The 21,853-nt window shown below is 38.7% G+C and overlaps 1 protein-coding gene across 1 annotated transcript in view; it reads left to right on the forward strand.

The window, feature by feature from the left end:
- Window positions 1-21,853, forward strand: part of NUBPL (nucleotide binding protein-like) — a gene marked incomplete at its 5' end in the record, with an annotated part of 68,732 nt that overhangs the window by 24,024 nt on the left and 22,855 nt on the right. Inside the window, one exon of the mRNA XM_010132347.1 lies at window positions 13,618-13,711. Coding sequence (XP_010130649.1) covers window positions 13,618-13,711 — 94 coding nt within the window. The remainder of the gene's footprint in view (window positions 1-13,617; window positions 13,712-21,853) is intronic.

Genomic DNA, 21,853 nt, shown 5'->3' on the forward strand with positions numbered 1-21,853 from the left:
TTCAAGGCTAGCATGCTATTAAGAGTTTGCTAAACAGGAATACTGGTGGTTCTTATTTGCATGAAAAATCTCAAAATAGTACAGAAGACGCCTAATGCCACTCCTTTGCCACTAATAAGGAGTCTGTTTTCTCTTTCTAGCTGCTGTAGGTTAGAAGCAAAAAGGGACGTGGGTGTCACTGTGCTGAACGCTGCAGTGCCTAAGAGGTAGGTGTCCTGCTGACAGGAATGGCAAGTTAAAGCCTCGGTGAGAGCCGCCCCATACCCAGGATGATGGGAATATATCGCTTGTCATTCCCACGGGTCCTGTCTGAGAAGTTACTATCCCCTCCTGAATTTGTTCTTTGGCACTGCTTTAGGAGAATAGGTGCAAGTCCTGGATTTTAAGGGTAGAAAAACGTTCTTATTCTTCAGATCCAGGGCTTGATCAAGTTGATGTGAAGTTTCGATTTTCCTGTGTTTCGTCACTTATGTGCTAAATGTCATTGGGGGCTTGCTCAAAGATGAAATTATTACTAGTGTGGGCAAAAAACTGTCTCTCTCAAGTGTAAAATTAGTGAGAGAGTGTATTGGTGGATGAAGGGAGCAGTGAAATGGGATTTAGGGGAGAATGACACGTACTGGGTTGGGAGGAAGTCTACAATAACAAGTTGATGGCTCTGGGTTTTTTGTAGCTATATTTTGAATGAATTGAAAGGATCCCCAGAATAGTAATAGTCAGTCAATGATTAAAATTATTCTTATTGTAAATTTAAAGAGCAAGTGAAGAAAAAGCACTGCAGTGAAGCCAGAAGATTTATTTTTTTGAGCATGGATTTTATTTTTAACACTTTGTGGTTTAGGAAGGGCACTCTAGCAAGAGATTGCCATTGAAGGCATTTAACTTGCATTATGGCAGTAAATTTTCAAGATGGGAAAAGAGTGAGATGCTGCAATGGGGAATTGTGGCAAAGATGATCAGAAATGTGAATAGCTCTCAGTAAATTTTTTCAAACTTTTATAATATTTTTGGCTTTTAATACACATTTAAGAGTCTGTGCACACTCATTTGTTTATCAATAGAGTAGATGTACCTAAAGTGTATTTGCTAAATGCGGGTTAATATTGTCTTCCTCTTCTATATTTTGTGCTTTGGCAACATCATCCATTTGAGAATTCTTGCTAATTTCAAAGTCAACTTGTGTTTCACATTATTTATGTATTTATCTAGTCTGCAAGTAATTGAGGGATTGAGGCAGATAGTCTGTAGCAGGATATTTACAGTTTACATTTCACAGAGCTAAACAAAGCTGTGCTTATTATAAACTACAAAGATGTGTTTATACTTTACAAAGTGTAATTCTAAAATACAGAAGTCTCACCAGGTGTCACTACAGTGAAAAATTTGCCAGCATTTCAGCAATTACAGAAGTATTTCTGCTGTTTTCTTTTTCTGTTTTATGTTGTCTTAGCCTGAGGTGGGCATAGAGAGTGTTAGTGCAGGCTGAAGTCTGCTACTTTACAGTTTGAAAAAAAAAAAAAAAAAAAAGTTGAGACATCGCTGTTCTTCAGAGCAGTTGCACCTTTAGGGAGTTGGGATGTTTTCTGTTTTTGTGATCCAGACTACAAAAATGAAAAGATCCAGACGTTTCATCCCTACACATAAGGTCATTGATATGTATTTGTTCTATTTAGAAAGGTCAAGATCTGCTAGTGAGATGTTTTGAAAAGAGGAACAACACTCGATAATGAATAGTGGCCAAACTTTGCAGTGCCAGGACTGCACTTTGATATGCTACTAAGCCTGCATCTACAGCTGGCAGACAGTGAACAATAATGCTGAATGCTTGTGAGATTTTTTTCTTAAATCTTTAATGAGGTTTCCTTTAAAGCAAGGAAGGCCAATTGGCATCCCTCATTTTATTGCTGAAATTAAGGAAACTGTTTTAAGGGCAAGATAAGCAGATGACCCACTCATGCCTTAAGAATTTGCCTTAAAAATTGCGTACTCTGATTTTTTATTATGTTTATTTTGCTAAGACTAAAGGATGAATAAACTAATTTCTTCTCATCCAGAGCCCACTGAAATCAGTGGAAATCTTGACACTAGTTTCCACATAATGCTTTAGTTGAGATGTTGGTGTTTAGAAAAGCCTGTTACAGGAATTTGTATCATCATCACTAATTTACTCAAATGCTAATAATCACCTTGATAGGTCCTGTCTGTCCAGAGAGAACTGCCTTAACCAGTCCTGATCAGTATGTACATATTTTAAGGAAATGATTGTACTTCCTGGAGATTAGAAGCTAAATGAGAGATGGGTATGCAGGAACAAATAATGGGCTTGATTCTTTCTTTTTGTTCTGGCTGAAGCTACAAAACCTGTTCTGTTGCCTTTCTTCCCTTAATGAAGGAAGCAGGATCTGTACAGATCCCTGTTGCTTTATTGGCCTGCGCTAGCTGCTGGTATGAGAAGGGATTATAGTCTCTGGAAGGAATTGACAACCATAGAAAGAAGCATTAGGAAAGGCAGAACAAGAACATTAGCCAACAACTTGCTGCTGAACTGGAAGCGTTTGCAGTAAATGTATTTTATCTGTCTTTGAGGATTAAAAAAACGCAAAAAAAAAAAAAGCCTAACTACATAGTGAGAACGTCTTTACAGCAAACACCACTTGGCCTGGTTCCTCAGCTGCTGTGGTTATGACGGGTGCAGCTACTGCTGCTGTGGGAACAGGCTGTGAGAGTGTTTTCTTTGCTCTGCCTCCAGTAGTCTCATCTTTCGCACAGATCACACAGGTATGCATGTGTTTGCCCTCCTTTGCATGAAACCAAACGCACACAAAACATGCAGCTGTTTTGCTGAGTTTGTTGGCTAGACAGGAAGAAGTGGCAGAGATCTTACAGTGTCTCAAAATGGCTGTGCTAGGGATAGAACCGATTCTTTTTTTTCTTTTTTCTGTTTTGTTCTTTTCTTTTTTCCCTTGAACTTTTAAAGGAAACTGTTTTGAGGTTTCCCTGCAGCGAAGTCGAGAACTTTGTGCCTACATGGCGTCCAGTTTCATTCTTGGAAAGAGGTGGTGATTTAAGTGAGTTTTAAAGTGTTTGCTAAACAGGAGTATTGGTGATAGAGGAACTAGAAGAGAAAGCACTGTTTTGTTTTCTAAATGAAACTTCCATTATTTATGTGAGACTTTCCAAAAAATAGTAGACGCCTAATGCCACTCTTCTTCTTGTGCTATTCCTCTCCGCTGATAAGGAGTCTGTTTTCTCTTTCTGGCTGCTGTAGGTTAGAAGCAAAAAGGGACGTGGGTGTCACTGTGCTGAACACTGCAGTGCCTAAGAGGTAGGTGTCCTGCTGACAGGAATGGAAAGTTAAAGCTTCGGTGAGAGCCGCCCCATACCCAGGATGATGGGAATATATCGCTTGTCATTCCCACTGGTACTGTCTGAGGAGTTAGTCTCCCCTCCTGAATTTACTCTTTGATGCTGTCTTAGCAGAATAGGTGCAGTATCTTAGAGTGCTGAAGTTTAGAGCTTGGTGTGGAATAAGTGGAAATTAATGGTCTAAGTCAAAGTTGTTATGTTCACCAGCTGGAAATGAACAATACTGAAGATGCTGAGCTCAAGAGCTGTTAGGAAAAGCCTGTGGGATGTGTCTCGCTTTCTGTCTCTGTGCTGGATTTCAGCATCTAATCGTAGCATGTGTTGGGCAGCTCTGTGGAGCAGAGCTTTAAAGCCAAAATTGAGTATCTTCTGTTAGGTGCCAAGACCTTTCTTTTAGTTTAACTTGACAGGCTTATTTTTTGTTCAGAGTAACAGCCTGGGAGGGTTCCATAACCATTCAGCCAGAACACGGGAGCTGCTAGTTCAGTTACTTTCTCAGTTTAGCATTTAAACCTGTTTCCCTCTACCCAGGAGAGTGCCCTGAAAAGACATGTAGCAGTCAAAACCACCCGCTCGGCAGCTAGGGCTGCAGGATTCCCGCAGCTAGGACCAGCTGTGTGAGGGGGCTATGTGTGCTATGCAGAAAATTCAGTTAATCCCAAGTTCTAGCTCTGCAGGGGAACACCTCAGCGACTGGGCTTGGGGTCCCGGTGCTTCTGTGGCTTTTGCATTCTTGGTTGTACAGTGGCCCAGGTAAATGCCACCTGCTGAGAAACAGAAACTCTTGTCGTCCAGTTCATAGGCTCACAAGTTCTCTCGTGTGTAATTATGATACTGAACAGCTGCAATTGTAATGCAGAACCACAGGTTTTGGGGTTTTATTTGTGTGTTTCTTTTTTTTAATGGCCGAAGTGCTTGGCTTTGTGTTGGGTTCAGTGTTAGCAGACAAGCTCTGAATATACCTGATATGTTGGGCTTGTAAGACTTGCTCCTGTCTCACAAATATGTGTGTAATTAATGGTTCCCGCATGGGCTTCTGGTTGAAACTTAGTGCTCAATGGAGATTTTGGTATTTCCTTCCTGAGTAGTCAAGATCTTTGGGGGAATTTTTAGGGCTGCTTCTCAATGCATAGGTGGAGCTCACCAAAGCTGTTTGGGGGTTTTTCTTTGGTGTTATGTTTTTGTTTTTTTTTTTAAGTTTTCAGCATAGCTTTTTGATCAAAACAGAAGTGGCACTTCCTACCCCAGGCACTGATAGATTGTTTAGCATTGCACACTGATTTTACTTAGTAAATGAACTATGAATATAACTACATAAACAGAGGTGTTTGTTTTTAATAATCCAACCTGCGTTCTGACCATTGGAAGCTGGCAGACTGCTCCTTCCCTCACACCCTCCTCCCCTACCTCTTTTGCTCCCAGAAAATAGCTGCAGATATCCAAGAATAGCAGCAGTTTTTGTACCAGTATGCTTTGAAGAAAGTGATTATTTCTCACATACCAAGTGATTGACACAAACGTAAAGTAATTGTGCAACCCCCACTTTTCTGTACTATTTATGAAGCTGCAATAGATGTTTCTTCTCTTACAGTGTTTTCCTCCCATCAACAGTATCTTTTAAAGAAGGAATATGTTCTCCCAGCAGAATGAAGCCTTTGAAATACAGCTCTTTCTTTCATTATGGAACTAAAGTGGGTGCCCATTTTAAGTACCTTTTCTGCTAGATGTAGAAGTTTCTTTTTCCTGTATAAAAAACATGAAGTAGGAATTGGAGCTAAATGAAAATCTAGGAAGCAAATGAAAATACGAAGCTTGTCCTTTGCTTGGCAGTAATCACTGAATGTCCCTGAAACTCATGGTATCAGCACCTTCAGCACATTATTTTAATTAGTTTTAGATTAGAAGTAACGCTTTTAATTTGTTGCAGATTGCATTCACCAGTGCCTTCAGTTATCAAACACGTGGTTCTGTGGGTGCAGCAATTATTTTGGCCTTCTGTATGCAATGTTTTCACAGATTATCTGTTGTCTAATTGCTCTTACTAAGTGTCCAAATGCTCTTACTACTCTAGGACTAAGACTTTGAGCATGTCATTGGATTGTGACAATGCTATGTGTGCAATTGCAAAACACGTACAAGTTTAAAATTGTATTTATTTTCATTTTAACATCTTGCCTATGTCTTTAATGCGCTTTCCGTGTTCCACTTTTTGTAAGGACAATCTATATGCAGTTGTTCCTACTCCTTTCTGACCTAAGGGCAGCTCTTTAAACAGAGAACCTGTATCAACTTCACTCACAGTCCCATGGTCAAGAATCCCAGCGAGTCTGTGATCTGCTGTGCTCACTCTTGCACATGCTTTCGCTTACATTCTTTTCTCATGCTCTCTCATCCTCTTGACTCTTCCTGTGGCATTGGAAGGTTCTACGTTTTGTGCAGCCTTGTTGCGGTTTCCTGTAGGGCGTGTTGATTGTTGTGCTCTGAGGTAATTCAAGCAGACTCTCTAACATGGGTTTCATTAGCGAGGGTAGACTACTTCAAATTCAGTGACTGGGGAGGATATGCTTGTGAATTTTAAATATGGTAAGTTCAGGAGATGTATTTTTTCCCCATATTTGTGAAAAATAAGTTATTTTAAAAAGATAAAATAACATTTTATTATTGAAAATTATTGCTTCACCTCAAGGCTACTTACTCTGAGATCTGATAACATCTCACCTGGCAAAAAAACAACTCCTATATTGAGATTTACTGTTTTTTGGCCTCAGTTCAGTGGTCTACATCTAATTGATTCTATTCCAGTTTTTATATTGCACAATTTATGGTAATATTGGAAGATTTTCTTCAGCATTTTAAGTGACTTGAATAACATTTATCATGTTATTTTCTCCTATAATTCTTTTTTTGAAGGCCTTAGATTGGCTTCTGTAGAAGTTCACTTTTCTGTTCAAAAAAGCATTATACGTTGTACTTAAGAAATAGCATTTTCTGACCTTTTTAATCTGATTTTTAATTTAAGTGCTAATTTAAAATCATTTTCTTGATGGTGGGCATGAAACGGTGTCTGTATTAGTCTGTTGGTACTCCAGTAAGGAATTTATTAGTGTACATATTGTACCAGAATATGTACTGAAGCTTAAGGAAGTTAAATAACTTCTGAAGAGAATTACGAACTTTGCTTTCTGTTGCCGTAGCTTAAGCATTCAGTCTTAAACTGCATATCAGCTTTTATCGTCAATACAGAAATACAGGGTAAAGTACGTACAGGGAGTGGGCTTAATACGCTTCTCCCTTTTTGATATTTGTTGCCAACATTTGCAATATTTCCTTCTGTTGTAGAAGCTTCCCCTATTATTGTAGGCGAAATCTGAATCAGACGGCATATTTTAATTGTATGAGCTTAAGCTGGGTCCTGATAATGCTGCCTTAAAAATGAGGTGTTGGCTTTGGGTTTGATAGCTAAACAGTGCTTTTGCTTTTGTCTATTCCTAGGGAGAACTCAAAGAGTATTTGTAGTTTAGATGATGTGCTTAACATTGCTGCATTGACCTGCTGATTAGTTCAGTTAGATGATGTGATGCTAGCCCACTTCGTTCTGATTTGTTTACCTTTATATTACTTTAATTTTGTGCTTAGTTTCATTGCTAAAAGACATAGGAACAGAAACTGACCTTGTTCTGCGTTTTTTTTTTTTTTTCCACTTGCAATTTTTCAGCAGCTGAACCACAGACTGGTCTGTATCCTAGAACGAGAAAAAAATTGTGTGTTTCTGAAGAAAAGTTCCTGCAAGTTGTGTAGTGCAGACTGTTTGTGGGTTGAGGCAGAGAACAGCAGATCAGTGATCAATCTGAGGACTGACTGCATAGTAAAGTTTGCTTCTCTAACTGTCGTCTTTCAGAGATAAATGCTTTGAATACCTGAGAAATGGGAACCTCAGCTCACGAAAGCTCTTTGTAGTAACAGCTTGAACCTGGTGGAAGAGTCTCTTACACATGGTAATGCTGATACAGACTCCATCAGCCGTGCTGGAAATACACAGAACCATTCCTTTTCAGTCATCTCCAGAGACTGTCCCCAGGTTCTCGTGGACATGCCAGGCTGTCCACAGCTGTGTGGCATCTTCCGTTCAGGCTGACATGCTGTTGACTGGGCTTTCTGAAGGCGAATAGGAGCCCAGTGCTGAGCGCCTTCCTTCTGTCTCCTGGAACACTCCACAGAGAGTAACCTCTTTATTGTCATGTTCTGGGAGTTGTTTAGCTTTGTAGGTTATATAAATGAAGGTGACAGAAACTTCAGGCTATGACATTTGCCTTCAGTTCTTCACATTATTAAAAGCCATCAGGGAGGAAGAGACCAGTTTCTGTTTTGGTTGTTGAATTGAACAAGACTCTGGTTTTTTGCCTAGGCACTTATTTGTAAAAGTTACTCTTAGTCTATACTGAGAAAAAATAGGAGAATTTCCTTCTCTTTATGGAAATCTTTGGAGCAAAGCACTTTTATGCTTCACCTCAGTTTCTCTCTGAACTTGGCAGAACTGGCTGCTCTGCGAATACCTTAGAGGGAATGTGAACTGTTGCAGTGCATCTGTTTTTCGTGGTGTTGGATTGCAAGGCCTTGAGACTGGTTAAGCATCAGAGCAGTGGTCAAAGGGGCTGTTGTCTTTGTTCAGGCAGTGCTGAGTTGTGTTAAGCACTATGCAGTATTCTGCTATGGTATAAATAGGTATTTCACTACCAGAGGGAAATTTTCCATAGGGTCCAAAAATCTTCTGGTTTATGGCTGGGGAATGTCTCTTTCCTTTATCAAATATTTGTGAAAATAAATGAAAATATTTTTAATTAAAACACTTTGTTTCATTATGCATTCCTAAATTACTTGTTTTCTTACATCATGAAGCTACTTATTTGTTCCTAATGTCTATATATGTTTAAGCAGAATCTTAAAGTAATTTTTCAGACAAGTATTTTTAAACATTTGTTTTATCTTGCACTAACAGAGTAAATATATGTGAAGAGTTATATACATATTCACATTCATTTAACAACAACATTTCTTACTAGTATTTTGTTCAGCTGTTTGCCCGTATTAAATCATTAATACATACAACAAAGTAGTTAGGAGAAGGGGGGATGTGGCAGCAACAGCCCTTAAGCTGCCTGCAGCATAGCTCCTGGTGCTTTTCTGTTACTGGTGTTCAGAGTTTGGCTGGCTGCTACCAGGTCTGCACCTGCAGTGCTGCTTGATTGAAACTCTGCGTGTATTCCTCTTAGTAAGGAGAAATAAATAATATCTTGTGTTATTTACCAAACACCAGGATTACTTCAAAACCACAAGTAGCAATCCCTCTTCTGTGCTAATACTCTGACATTTCTGCCTCGTGCACAGAGGACGCTCAGGCGTCATTCCTCAGCAGAAATGCCATCTAGATCTCTGTGCTCTGCCTTGGGTTTACCTTGGTTTGTGGAACCCTTACTCAAAATGCATATCTGGTAGTTTGATTATGAATTGTCACATAAACAGAGTGATTGATTGAAGTCATTTACATAGGAGCATTCATGGTGTTTCTGAGCAAGGGAAAATACACAGAAGCACGTGGCACTTAATTATGTTGCTTAACAATAACTGTCATGTTAAACCTTTTTTAAAAAAGATGAATGCTATAGTTAAGGAAAGTGCAATTACATTTCTATGGCTTGAAATGTTTTACACTCCGTATATCTTAGAGGGGCAAAGATACTAGCACTGCTGTGCATGCAAAGGTGCTGACAGATTTCAGATGCTGCAGGGCAGGCTTTTGTAACCGCTGTCCACTTAGTGCTTGCGAAGGAAACTCATTTAATGTGCCGTTAATCTGAGCTCATTTGCTTGTATGCAACTGCATTTGCATACAGACACACTTCTTGGAACTGATTGAGAACATGAGGACTAGTGGTCCTGATTTGGTAAATTGTTGCATATAAACAGTATTTACATTCAAATTAGTGTTTTATATCACAGCCTGATTATACGTCCCATTTTAATAATGTTGAATGAATTGCAATAGCAGATTTCAGAAAACCACTCCTGATTATATGCTCCAATTCTAAATTTAATTAAAAATGTCTTTCCTCTTTTTTTTCCCCTCCTTGGCTGAAATTTAGACCTGAAAAATAGACCTGGAATTTATTCTCCATTAAATAATGTGTACACTTCTCTAAAAAATTGTTAATACCTTCCAAATTATATTCCATAATTTCTTTAATAAATGACTGTCACACTGCTTCTGTATTCCTGTGGGAGGGTAATGGAGGAGCAACTGAACACTGCAGTGTTCATCTGCTTCGTGCAGAGCAGAAGACAATAAAAGGAAGTCTACAGAGAGGAATGGGATGAGGTGCAGAGTTCCCCAGACTAAGTCTGAGCAAATCTATATGTTGCTCACTAGTGGGCAAAACCACTAGCTCTGTTCTTTTCAGCAGTTATAGCTGTGGCATTGTGGTGCAGCTCTCCACTCCCACCCAGAGTTACCAGTGAAAAAGAGAGTAAAATTGTGAGGATAACTATTTGACCACATCCAGAATAAAAAACCAAGATTAGTTTTTATGAGGGGCAGTTTTCCAATCTAGTTTGCCATCTGACTTCTACCAGTTCCGTCTCACAGCAGTGGCATAACTCAGGGAGGTGTGTGGAGGGCACTTCTCACATATTCAACACGTGCACATCTTCAATAGACATCTTCACTGTTGCCTTTTTTGAACTGGTGTGACAAAAGCTTGTCTTCTTCCTACTCGGCACAGCAGGAACACGTGCTCTCCACTGCTGCTGGGGTGGTGTAGCTTCAGATTTGTAAGTATTGTAATGGAGCACAATTAATTTGATAAAGACAGCTCGTTTCTTTCGACCGTTTTCAATCCATGAATTTGAAGGAAATATATGAAATAGGATGGTTTCAATGCCATGAATTAAGTAAAGCATTGTAATTTAATTGCACTATGTGTTAACAGAGTATTTTTCCTGTTGCCTAGCAATGAGATTTACCATGAATTTCACTATGTGCTTAAGATTCTGTTATTAATTTATGTTTTCAGAGGTTTGTAACTTTAATAGAAATCGTTACTCATAGGACAGTCCAAAAAGTATGTGTTGGAAGTTTGTTTTGTTCTTATGGGGTCGCTTACTTAAGGAAGCTTGGGGCAGAAAGCTCTGGAGCCCTCTGATTTCTGTACCTGTTCTCCCTTTCTATTATACATAGTAAATTTTGAAAATCACTTCTTGAGCAACAGTTTTGTGTGTTTTTGAAGCAATAGGTTATTTTAGTGTACTTGTAAATATTCTACATGTTGATGTTTTTACCAGGGCAGCTACGTCTGCCCTAGAAGGTAGCAACTGCTTTGTGCTTCTCCACAAAACTGAACACCTAGGAAGGGGTTTGAGCACGGGCTTTTGAGGTCTTCACTGTGAGTGTTCCACATACCAGTGGAATAGGTCTAGGTGTTTTCTTTGGGGAACTGTCATGCTTGCTAGGTAGGAGGATCACATGGAACTTGATGGAGACTAGTGCTGAAAGAGGTTGGAGGAGCAGAACGTCTGTTAAGAGTGAAAAGAAAAGCTATAGGACAAGCCCAGAAAGTCACCTTGTTCCGCAAGAGGAGCTCGCTTAAAGTTGGGCCAGCAAGTACATGCAAAACCAGTCAGCTTTTAGGTAGGGGTGGGGGGGAGCCCCACCAGTGTGCTTATTTTTTAATTCCGGTTACCTCATGTAGGGGCAGGACTTGGATTGTCTGATATGACTCCATGAGACGGTCCTGTACCTAAAAGGACTTGAATTTGAGCTCATGGAGAAAAGGGCTACTACTCAATATTCAATTTTTTTCAAAAACCAAGTGTTTTTGGCAGACAAAGTGATGGAAACTGTGTCAGAATGATCCTAGTGTTATGTCACTCAAAGGTGTGTTTCCGGACTGCATCTTGCTGCAAGGCAGAAAGTGAAAAACCATTTTGTTCATCATTTCTGTAGGAATATTTAAGGAAGGAAAATTTGATTACTGGACTTGTAAATTCAGACTTATCAGAAGATGCCAGGATCAGCATTTATGAAGATACAGGGGAGAAAGGGTATTTTGAGTGAATCTTTTTTAAAAAGTAAAACCCTCTCTACCTTATAGTTTCAAAATGACGGTGATTATTATGACAGAGTTGGTTTTGCATATTGAGATTTATACACTTTACTATTTATAGAGGATCTGTGTGTTCAGATGCGAATCTTTCAGCAACTTGGCTTCAGTCATGTTGTAGATGACTGCTACTTAATGTCTGTATAATTTCACTTTGTTGCATTTATAATGGATAATTTTCAATTAAAAAAAATAGAAATGTAAGGTTCATGTCTTCAAGCAAAGTAATTTTCACTGGAAAATCAGGACTGGCATTTATCTTCCTTTATAACTAAGCAAGATTTGTTAAGAAAAACAGATAAACTGGCTTCTCTACCACATGCTTATGTTTCAGTACATACCGTTTTGCACATATATGTAATTTTACTTTGGGGATATATGGTCTCAGTGTGATTATGAATGCTAATAACTTTTAAAAATCTGCCAGGTATATGCTATTTTTGTTGGCAAAATGTAGATACTATAAAATAATAAAGGTATTAGAGTTAATATAGATCAATAGTAAATGTGAAAAAGTGCAACGTTTGCTGTGGTTAATGTCAGCAGCATCTCCTGTTTAGCAAGACTGTCTTAGGCACTTTTTAGTGCTCCTGCAGCCTTTGTGTAGAAAATGAGCAAAGGGAGTTGTGCCCGAGAGTCCCTAATTTAGAAGTCTAAAGCCAGAATTTGCAACTAACCTTCCCCATCCCCCTTCTCCCGTAAGCGCTCTGAAATCTTCCATCTTCATCAGTCTGCCTTGAAAAATCCCCTTTCTCACTGGAGTGCCACATTGGTTAGTGGTCTGCATTTCACATTGCGTGTGCTTCCCCAGAAGATCATCAAGAACTGAATGAAAATGAATGAGTGTTCGTTCCCCTTGACAAGGTCCAACACTCCAGGGCAGTGACTGGGGAATGGCAAGATGCTGGTTGTTTTTGCTGTTAAAGCGACACTGAGGGAAAGTGTAAAATGAAAGTGAAATCTCACTCATGCTTGGCATTCTCCTGTGTTAAAGCAGCTGGTACTGTTGTGTCTTATATCCATTGCATGAATCAGAAACATCCTGTATAATTACATTATGTCTGTGTGGAGAGAAAAGTGAGGGGGAGACATTTGTGGGTCTTTATTTTTAATGTGGTTATGATTTCTTAAGCTTCTGTACTGCAGAGATAACAGACCTTATGTGTTCCTGCTGGCTGGTAAGAGTGCGCTGGTACTACCTTCACCATGTCAGAATTTAGTTAAACTGCTGGAAGTGTTTAGGCAAAGTATAGCTTGGCTTATGTTATGTGGAGTAGGCTTGTTCTCGCAGAGAGCACTTATTTCAGTACACAGTACTGTGGAGAGAGTTATTTGGCTCTCCTGGGAATCTGACCTAAGGATTGTAAATAATCACAGCATTCTCATATTTGAGACTGTCTTTTATGGTCTCCCTCATTTGAAACCTTATGCACATGTGATGTCTTATGTACATAGTAAGTTTGTATAATTACACCTGATATTTCTAATGTAATAAATCTGATGTTTTGGGGTTTTTTTTCCTAACAGCTCTTTTTCCTAGAAAAAATTCAGTACCAATTCAGCTCTAACTTTGCAACAACAAAACAGAGAAAAATTACAAAATTACAACAAATTACAAAACTACAAAATGTAGTTTCAAGGAATTGATAAGCAAAATTGACTTTAACTTAATGAAAACAATTCCTAAGTTGTATTTGTTGCACAAACCCCAGAATTTTAGCGGGAATTTTACCTAACATTTGCTTCTAACCTGTGATTAAGCAGCTGCAAAGTAAAAGTCTTAAAATAAGTTGTTGCTTAAAATAAGATTTTTTTGGGGGGGTGGAGTGTGGGTGCAATTCAGTAAGGATTATGCTCATAAGGTTAATAATAAAGTTGGACTCACTGAGTGATCAGCAAATGTTGCATCTTTTAGGATAATAGTGGCTTGATCCTGTACTGAAAGTGTGACTGAAAGAGCATCTCAGTGTCATTCTTCTTCTGTGTCCTTAGTTCAACCTGTTTTACATTCTAGGAAACAAGGACTGCAATAAAACACAAAGTGCCTTAAATAAAAGCACTTTAAACCTCCAACATATATTTTTTTGTTTACTTCCAGGTTGACTGGGGTCAGCTGGACTATTTAATAATTGACATGCCACCTGGGACTGGAGATGTGCAGCTGTCAGTCTCACAGAATATTCCAATTGCAGGTATGTGTGTTGCTTGACTCTTTCGGCGATTCAAAGCCAATTAAGACTGGAAGCCTTAGAAAAATATTACTTGAAAATGCTGGTCAAAAGTTCTTTTAATTCTTTCTAACACACTAAGAAACTGTTGTCAATCAAGGTGATGAAATACACTATCTGAAATTTTACACATTAGCATCGTGATTGTGCTACTTTCTTTTAAGCTAAGTTTTGAGAAAGTTGGTAAGTCGGGTATAGCACTACTCTAGGGAATACTTCCTAGGGAAAGGCAATCATGCCAGAAATAGGTAAGGTTATTAGTAGAAAATATTTCCTTTGTACCTACTGCATAGTGAAGCTAATACAATAAAATAGTCTTCATGACTGCTTTTTTAATTAGAAGCTGACAACACTGTTAATGCACAACATTTATTCAGATAAGCTATGCAGTACTGTAATATATTAATGCGTTCTTTTAGCTCCCATGTTACAAAATTGGCTTTTCATAGAGCATTTAAACTTTGACAAATCAATTTTGAGATATGCAGGCTGCCCTCTAGTCTCACTGGTTGTAGCAGGAGTTAGAAATACAGCTTCTGAAGGAATGCTGAGCATCTCATGAGATCCAACAGACCATAATGGTTTATCACCTGTCTGACATACTTCAACAGAAGCAGTTGTCAATAGCCAACAAAATCAGTGTTAGGAATTCAGTGGCAGAAGAGACAAAGCAATCCTTACAGTTCCAGGAGTCATTTAGTAATTGCTGTGGCTCTTCACCAGGAGGGCAGTGCAGTGCTGGAACACGTTACCCAAAGACTCTGTGGGATCTCCATCCTTGGCAGTTGCCCACATTGTACTGACAAGGCCCTAGATGGTGTTGTCAGTAGATTATCTCCAGACACCTCTTCCAACTAGAAATTCTGTGATTCTGAGTTATTAAGGAATCAGTGGGACTTCTTCCTCCACTTGTTGGTGATATCAGATAAATATATTGATACAAACCCAAAATGGCACCATCTTTTACTGCTCCCTTTCTTCTCTGAGAGCAAACTGGCTCACGTGCACAGGCAGGTCCTGGTGCCCTCTGACACTTCTTTCTCTCTGCGCTTTGGTGGCACTAACGCACCAAAGTGAAGCTGCTAAATATTGCCAAGCTGCCTGTGAAGTTTAATTGAATAAAAGTTCATTGGATAGGATAAGAGTAGGAAGACTGGTGAGCATTACAGATGTGCAGTACAGGCACTAGAGCTAACAGATTTTGGGACGCGTATCCTGGTTTCACAGCAAAACCATCACCACCACTGTTACAGCAGATATTAAGGCATGTGCTAACGCAGCCGTAACACTATTGTCTCAAAATTCTGAACAGCCACAGGATGTTCTCTCTGCTGTTTGTGATTGTGTTGAATGGTAGAAGGGAGCAAATCAACAAAGTTGCGATGAAGGATTTCATGAATTTTTCCTGTAAAAAGAAGAGGAGGAGGCTTCTGGTGCCTTAGCTTATCTGTGGCCTGGAGCATATGACAAAAAGCAAGCCATGATTCATGCCTGTTTTCTTAACTACAGTGCTTAGTAGGCTGCATGCGTGAGTAGCAAAGCAGGAGGGCCTTTTACTCCCAGGGTTTTAAGCAATGAGGTGAAGCATGACCGTGGTATGGAATTTTTTGGAAGGTAGAATTTCACATTAAATCTGGTAGGTAAGGGCAGTAGAAGTAGGAAATTGAAGAGGTGTGGGTTTATCTTTGTGGATTATGGAGTTGATTTTTAAAGTATGGTGGGTATTGACATTCCCTACAGTGCACCTAAATATCCTAATTTAACCTAGAAAAGGCCTCTGGACTCTTAATCTTCAAGGGATTATTGTGTCTTTTTGTCACAGAATTCTACAGTGTTTTCAGAAGTGTGAGTGGTTGGGGTGTTAGTGCACTGCACCCTCTGGGACAGAGAGGTGATGAATGAAAGTACTTTAATCCTGTATTTCTAAATTTTGCTGAGGTCTGTCTGTGGAAGGTCACTTTCTAACTTATGCACTACATTGGGAAATGGAATCCTTAATTTAGATAGCTTTTTTCATAATATTGCGTCGTCTTAGAATGGAATGGATGTTAACAAAAGCCAAACAAGTTTAAAAAAAAAAAAAGCTGGATTTTCTTGCTAAGGACAGCAATGTCCTTGTTCTTGTGTAGGTGTAACAAAGTGAAGAATTAAGAGTAAGTAATTTTTATTCGGCATTTTCATGTGTTTTCCATATGATTGTCAGAAACTTGTTCTCATACGTGTTGAATCAGATTTTGAGGCAAGGCAAGGTAGACAAGATGTTGATTTAAAAAAGGATTTAAAACAAAACCAAGCAATGCCAATTTTCTTGATATGCCATAAAAGGGAATACGTTCTTGCCCATGTGCCTTTAGACACTCAACTCTGCCTCTGATATTTAGTTATTTATTTGTATAAGTATGGGCTTTTACAACTTCCTAACTGAAGACAGTGTTCTGATTTGAATTCTGAAATTGTTACCACAGTTGCTCACTTCAGCTTATTACTTCGTCAGTCCTAACTTCAGAAAATCAGGAGCGATAGCATCGCTTTACGTTTGTCTTTCCCATTAGTTGGTTTTGTTGAGCATGTTGAGGTCAACTCTTGCAGTTTAAAAATATAAGTGTATTGTGCTTTCGATGAAGTCTAGCACGGCAGACAAGGATTTGTAATTCCCTGTTGTCTTACTGGCTCAATGAATTTTAGTTATTTATAAAGCATTTTCTCTGTGGTGTCTTGTGAGTGCCTTTCATTCTCATTGGAAGGGCTCCTTTTTGTGTATTGCAGCTTGTACTGTGCTTTCTTCTTTTCCTCCTGGTACATGGTTCTGTCTGACAGTCCAAGCCTTGTTTAGCATGCTTTTATTTTCTTCAGCCTTGTTCCTTTCAAGGCTGTGGAAGATGGTGGTGCAGTTCTTGGTGATGATGTCTTTGGAGCAATCTACAGAATTCTGCCGTTCTTGTGGACTCTGTCTTCATTTGCAATTCATGTTTCTAAGCTCTGTGTCGTCTTTTATTTTTTTACAGAAAGTGTTTGGTGTTAGGCCATTCTGTTCCCTCTCCAGTTTTCTTGTTCATTCTTTATCCTTTGAGGATGACTTGGACAGTCATGGTATTAGTGGTATAATTTCTCTCTTTTTCCTCAGAGACAGCTTATATATCTCAGTTAAGAAGTGCATTATCAAGTTTGCATGAAAGTTGTACTTTGATTTGCATGTGTGCATATGTGAGATACAGTATTTGCATGACAGTTTCTTCGTAATTTAACTGTGGCTTCCTAGGGATAGACAGCGTAGAAAATTGTTATTCTGCCTCTAAGTAAATTTACAAAACCTGCACGCATGTCTTGCCAGCCACTTGCGGATTTTTCTGTGAGTGTGCGGAAGAGCTTTAGTAAAGGTTTTGTTTGGGGCAGGTTTGCCCAGATGGGGCATGACAAACTGTAGCATTGCAGCATCTGGCAAGAAGAGAGGGACTGATAGGTTGTGTGAAACAGTACTGGGTTTTAATTTTGTTATTTGTAGTCAGCTTACAAGGAGATGCATCTTATTTAGCATTTTATTCTTTAATCATCTGTAACTTTTCTTAAAAAAAAATATCCAAGGTCAGTCTGGAGAAAAAGGCTTTGCTTGTGGTCTGTTGTTACTTAGTTTGTATTTAGTTCTACTTTATTCTGCTTTGATTTTCTGTTTCAACTTTTGCATGAGATTTTCAGAAGTGTGTTCTTTATCATGTACTGGATGTATGTGCTTGAGAAAAGTGTCCTTACACATTTTCCAGTTTTTAAAACATGGGGTGTTTCAGATGACATTGTGATATTTGATATCAAGATAGGGCATCAACTAATGCTACTATGAAGTATAAGGCTTCTGATTCCTTTGCATTACCTAGTTGCTAAATTTGGAAATCTAAGTGTGCGTATCTGTTCAGTTATTTAGATGAGCTATAAATCAAACTAATAAATAATAATGGAGGTGGAGGATTAGCCTCCCTAAGGGCTGGGTTTAGACTGCAAAGGCTGTGGGACAGTAGCAAGGGCAGCTCTGTTCAAGAGATGGTTCCAGAGCCCTGCACAAGCGTTTTTCCTCACGGAGAAGCTGTGTTGTAGGGGCTGGCCATTAAATAAATTCAGCTGCCTACTGCCCTTTCTTTATTAATGTTAAAGTCAAGTCTGTGTTAGCCAGGCGTGACAGCTTGACAGCTCTAGAGACTGACACTGTCTCAGTTCACAGAACTGACTCCAGGTTAATTCTGGATTTGTTTCATTTGCTAAACTTTTGTCATATCGCTCTTTCCTTTGGATATCGAGATGCCATGACAGTGAAAACCATTACAAATACACACCTGTCTAGTGGGAAGCAGACTGAGACAACCAGATAATTTCACATCTTGCTGAACAATCTTTTAATATTTATAGTAGTGAGCCTTGGACTGAACGGAGTTTGTACAGGAGATCTGTATAAAGGCTTCGTGTTTTATTTCAGTGCTCTTAATTTTCCCACCTTCTGAAGGTAACATATTTTTGCTTTTTTCCCCACACAGAGCATATATTGTTACCATCTCATAATAATAATCTGTCTAAAAAGGCTGTTGATAAGAATCAGAAAAGACAATTAGTCAAGATAAGCAAAGTGAAAGCAATGTGAATACTATTTTACATTTTTCTCAAGTTGTACAAAAGCATTGCCATTGCTAGTCATACAGGGAATGACTTTTGTCACCTTTTAGATTTAAAACCAAGATGCTACAGAGTTCCTACCATCTTTTTATTGCCTTATCTTATAAAATGGTGTCATTTTTTCCTGATTATTGCATTTTTCAGCAATATGTAGATCTTAATTAATTCCTGAATGCCTTTTGCAGATAAGGCTGAAATATTTACCAAAGGAGTTTTTGTTCCATCAAATATAATTTTTCAAGGAATTGTAGTTAATAAGGTTTCTTTTGATGGCACTGTTTTGATACATAGGTTTAAAGAAAAACAAAAAGCATGTTTCTGTCCTTATTCATTAAGCGTTACAAGTCTCATTTCCATTCAAATATGTACATTGAATAGCAAAGAGTAGAGGGATGCCACCAACTTGAAGACACTTGACGTTTTAAAATCCTGAATGAAATGTGGTGTACCACACTGGTGAACCAAACTATTTACTTATATTTACGAGAGTGTCGCACAGACCAGAGTGTAGCCTTGCACACAACTGTTTTATAGCAGTGTGTGGGACTTCGGAAAACTGGATTCTGCCTCAACACATAATAATGCAGAAGAACGGGAAGTTCCAGGTGATGAGTAGACTGGTCAGAAATGAGCATTAGAAACAGCAAAACGAGAATTTCAAATCAGATTTTTAAAATAAAATGCTGTTGATGTTTTATAAAACTATGCATGACTGAGTGTGAAAAAGAATTGTAATTTGTGAGATACAGGTGACTTTTTAAATTAACTGAAATAGCAAGCTGAGCAGGTATGGTGCTGTTCTCCTGTGTTTTCTGGAGAGAAATGATCAAAAAACCCCCGATGCTGCAGTACAAGTTGTATGTAGAATACAGTTTAAGATTAGAGATGTATCTGTATTCTGTCATTGCTCTGTGTGTAAGTGTCTGTTTGCCCCTTGTCTGAATATCTCTTACTTTGATGCAAATCACAGTTGAAAGGCATCTTGATCTTCTTTCCTTTTAGTTTAACAATAATATACAAAGTTTTTCGCCATTTCTGAGCTTACTTGCTTCTTTCATGGTGGAGTTTATCATTAGTTTCTCCAGTAAATTTTTGAAGATATTTTATGGAAGCCATCTGGGTAAAAGTAAATTTCACTTGATCTATTTTTGAATAGCAAATATTTTTAATATCAGATTTTTAAGTAGGTTTAGTCTTTCTTTCATGCTCTATTTTGATATTTTAAATAACTGCAGGAAAAGCAAGGCATATAGGTTTAGGATAGACTGAACAAAAAACCCCCCTTAGTCACACCAGTGGGGATTTTACAATAGCTCTTTGTATTCATCCAAATATAATTTTTATACTGAAATACTTTTCTTCTGTTATCAGAAAAAATGTAGCTAACAACTGCTAATTATCTTCAGGGTTATCTTAGCTTTGGCCACTTCATTATGAGCTGTCAGACTCAGTAGACTCAGACTCTGTAAACTTAGAGACCAAAATACAGTATGAGTTGACACGTTAATGCCTCACACTCAATATAAATTTAAATTTAACTCTTGGCTCATGGAGACTGATTTAACATGCATTGCCTGCGCAAGCTGAAGTGATAGTATACTCAGTGCAAGTTCTTTAAATTTTATAATTCCTGAAAAATTATTTCCAGGTATTGGGTGAAAAAAGCTGTGAAGTGTAGAGGCTTTGAAAAGGGAGGTTCTCTGAGGTCTGGCCACAGTGGCTGAGCGTATGTTGAGTACTAGATTTGCTGCAATTGCCTTGATTTTTTTCAGGCCAATTATTCTGAATAGAAAGAATAAACGAGCATAGTGTTCCACTGACAATTGCAAAAGATGAGAGAAATTCATATGAATAATGGTACTAGCTATTTCTTATGAAAAAAAAGTTTAAATCTGCCCCTTGCCGCCCCCACCTCTGTGGGGAAAAAAGTAAAAAAAACAGAATATTTTTTTGGAGGTGATTGAAGTAGTCAAAACGCTCTTTTACATGGTTTTCCTCTTTGGTTTGGGCCTCTCATTTAAATAAAAGTCATATCCATTTGTCTAAAGAGACTATTTGGACTTTGCTCTTGCCTAGTACAATGCTCATTATAATCTGGACATGATTGGCAAATGCCCTTGAAAGCAGGAGGTGGAATGGGGTAGAGCAGAAAAAGGCTAATTCAGGTAGCCAAGGAAAAGTGGAACGTGGCAGAGTGCCTATGAAGATGCAGCTTTTTATTTTATAGGTATACTTTGCAAATAATCCTTGCTCACAGATGTTATTACAAATGTTTTCAGGGTTTTCACTTGCCTCAGTACATGTTGTGTTGTAAGTTGCATTAGTGTGACATGTATTCCGTTTGCCAGGACCAAACCCAAACGCCTGAACGCAGTGAGAGTTATCTTTCCACATCTTTCTCCATGTGATCTAGTGTGAAATGGATATAGAATACTTACTGATCAGTTAGATGAGGACAGTTTAACTTCAGCGTGACAGCTTTATCCAGCTTGTGATGTTCCTCTGCTTGGTGATTCCACTGACAGTTCCTCTTGCCAGGAGGAAGAAGCTTGCTCTGAGATTTATGTCCTCTTTTTTTGTGGGCAAGGTGTCCTGGTCTCTAATTACCCGCTAGTACATGGGCAGAAAAGGATGTATGGTTGTTGGAAACATACAGTGTTCGAGTATGTTGGAAGCATACACTTGTTCAAAAACTTCTCCAAGAAGGTGGTAGCAAGCAGGTTGGAGGTGTGACGCAGCCAGGATCCAGCCTTTGGGGCAGTTCTGAGCTATATTATGAGTCTCAAGTCAGGATCCCTTAAAGAAAAATCACACTAGTGATTCTTTTGAGTTGCTAGTTGTAATGAGATGACACAGACAAAAGCTAAAGGAACTTCTTTACAAGGTTTTTCTAAGGAAATGGACAATTTTTTTTTTTTAATGTTAATGTGTCTGTAACCATTGCAAGAATTTCAGTTCGCAAAGGCACACGTCCTTATTCTTGAAAGACCTTGTTCTGCATCTTCAGGTCTAAATTATATCCGTAATTGCAGACACAGTTTACCTATGAAGAAAAAAGAAATTTAACAGAAGGTGAGAGGGACTCTGAAGAGACCCACAGTAGAGAAGATTGAGATTCACCAGGCTGTTGATAACCTGAAAGTCTCATCTAGAAGTTTGAAATTGTTATGGTGGAAAAGGTGGAAAAAGCTCCAAAGAGTGCCCAAGTGGTGTGGTCAGATCACCTGGTCACAGCTATGTGAGGCCTGAATGTAGTTCCTTGCAAGAGCAGTCAGGCAGTTATTAGGATAGTGCAGTATATCCTTCTGTGTCGTTATCCTCCAGAACTCTTTTGTCAGGCTTTCTGGTCAGTTCCACTTCACTCCACAGGTTTTGGGGTGGCATTACTTGCTAGGTTAATAAGGATCAACACGATATAAGACAAAGTCTAATACTCGTGTGTGGAGAGGT

This window comes from Buceros rhinoceros, unplaced genomic scaffold (assembly GCF_000710305.1).
Source record: "Buceros rhinoceros silvestris isolate BGI_N320 unplaced genomic scaffold, ASM71030v1 scaffold2213, whole genome shotgun sequence".
In the NCBI taxonomy this organism is placed as follows: Eukaryota; Metazoa; Chordata; class Aves; order Bucerotiformes; family Bucerotidae; genus Buceros; species Buceros rhinoceros.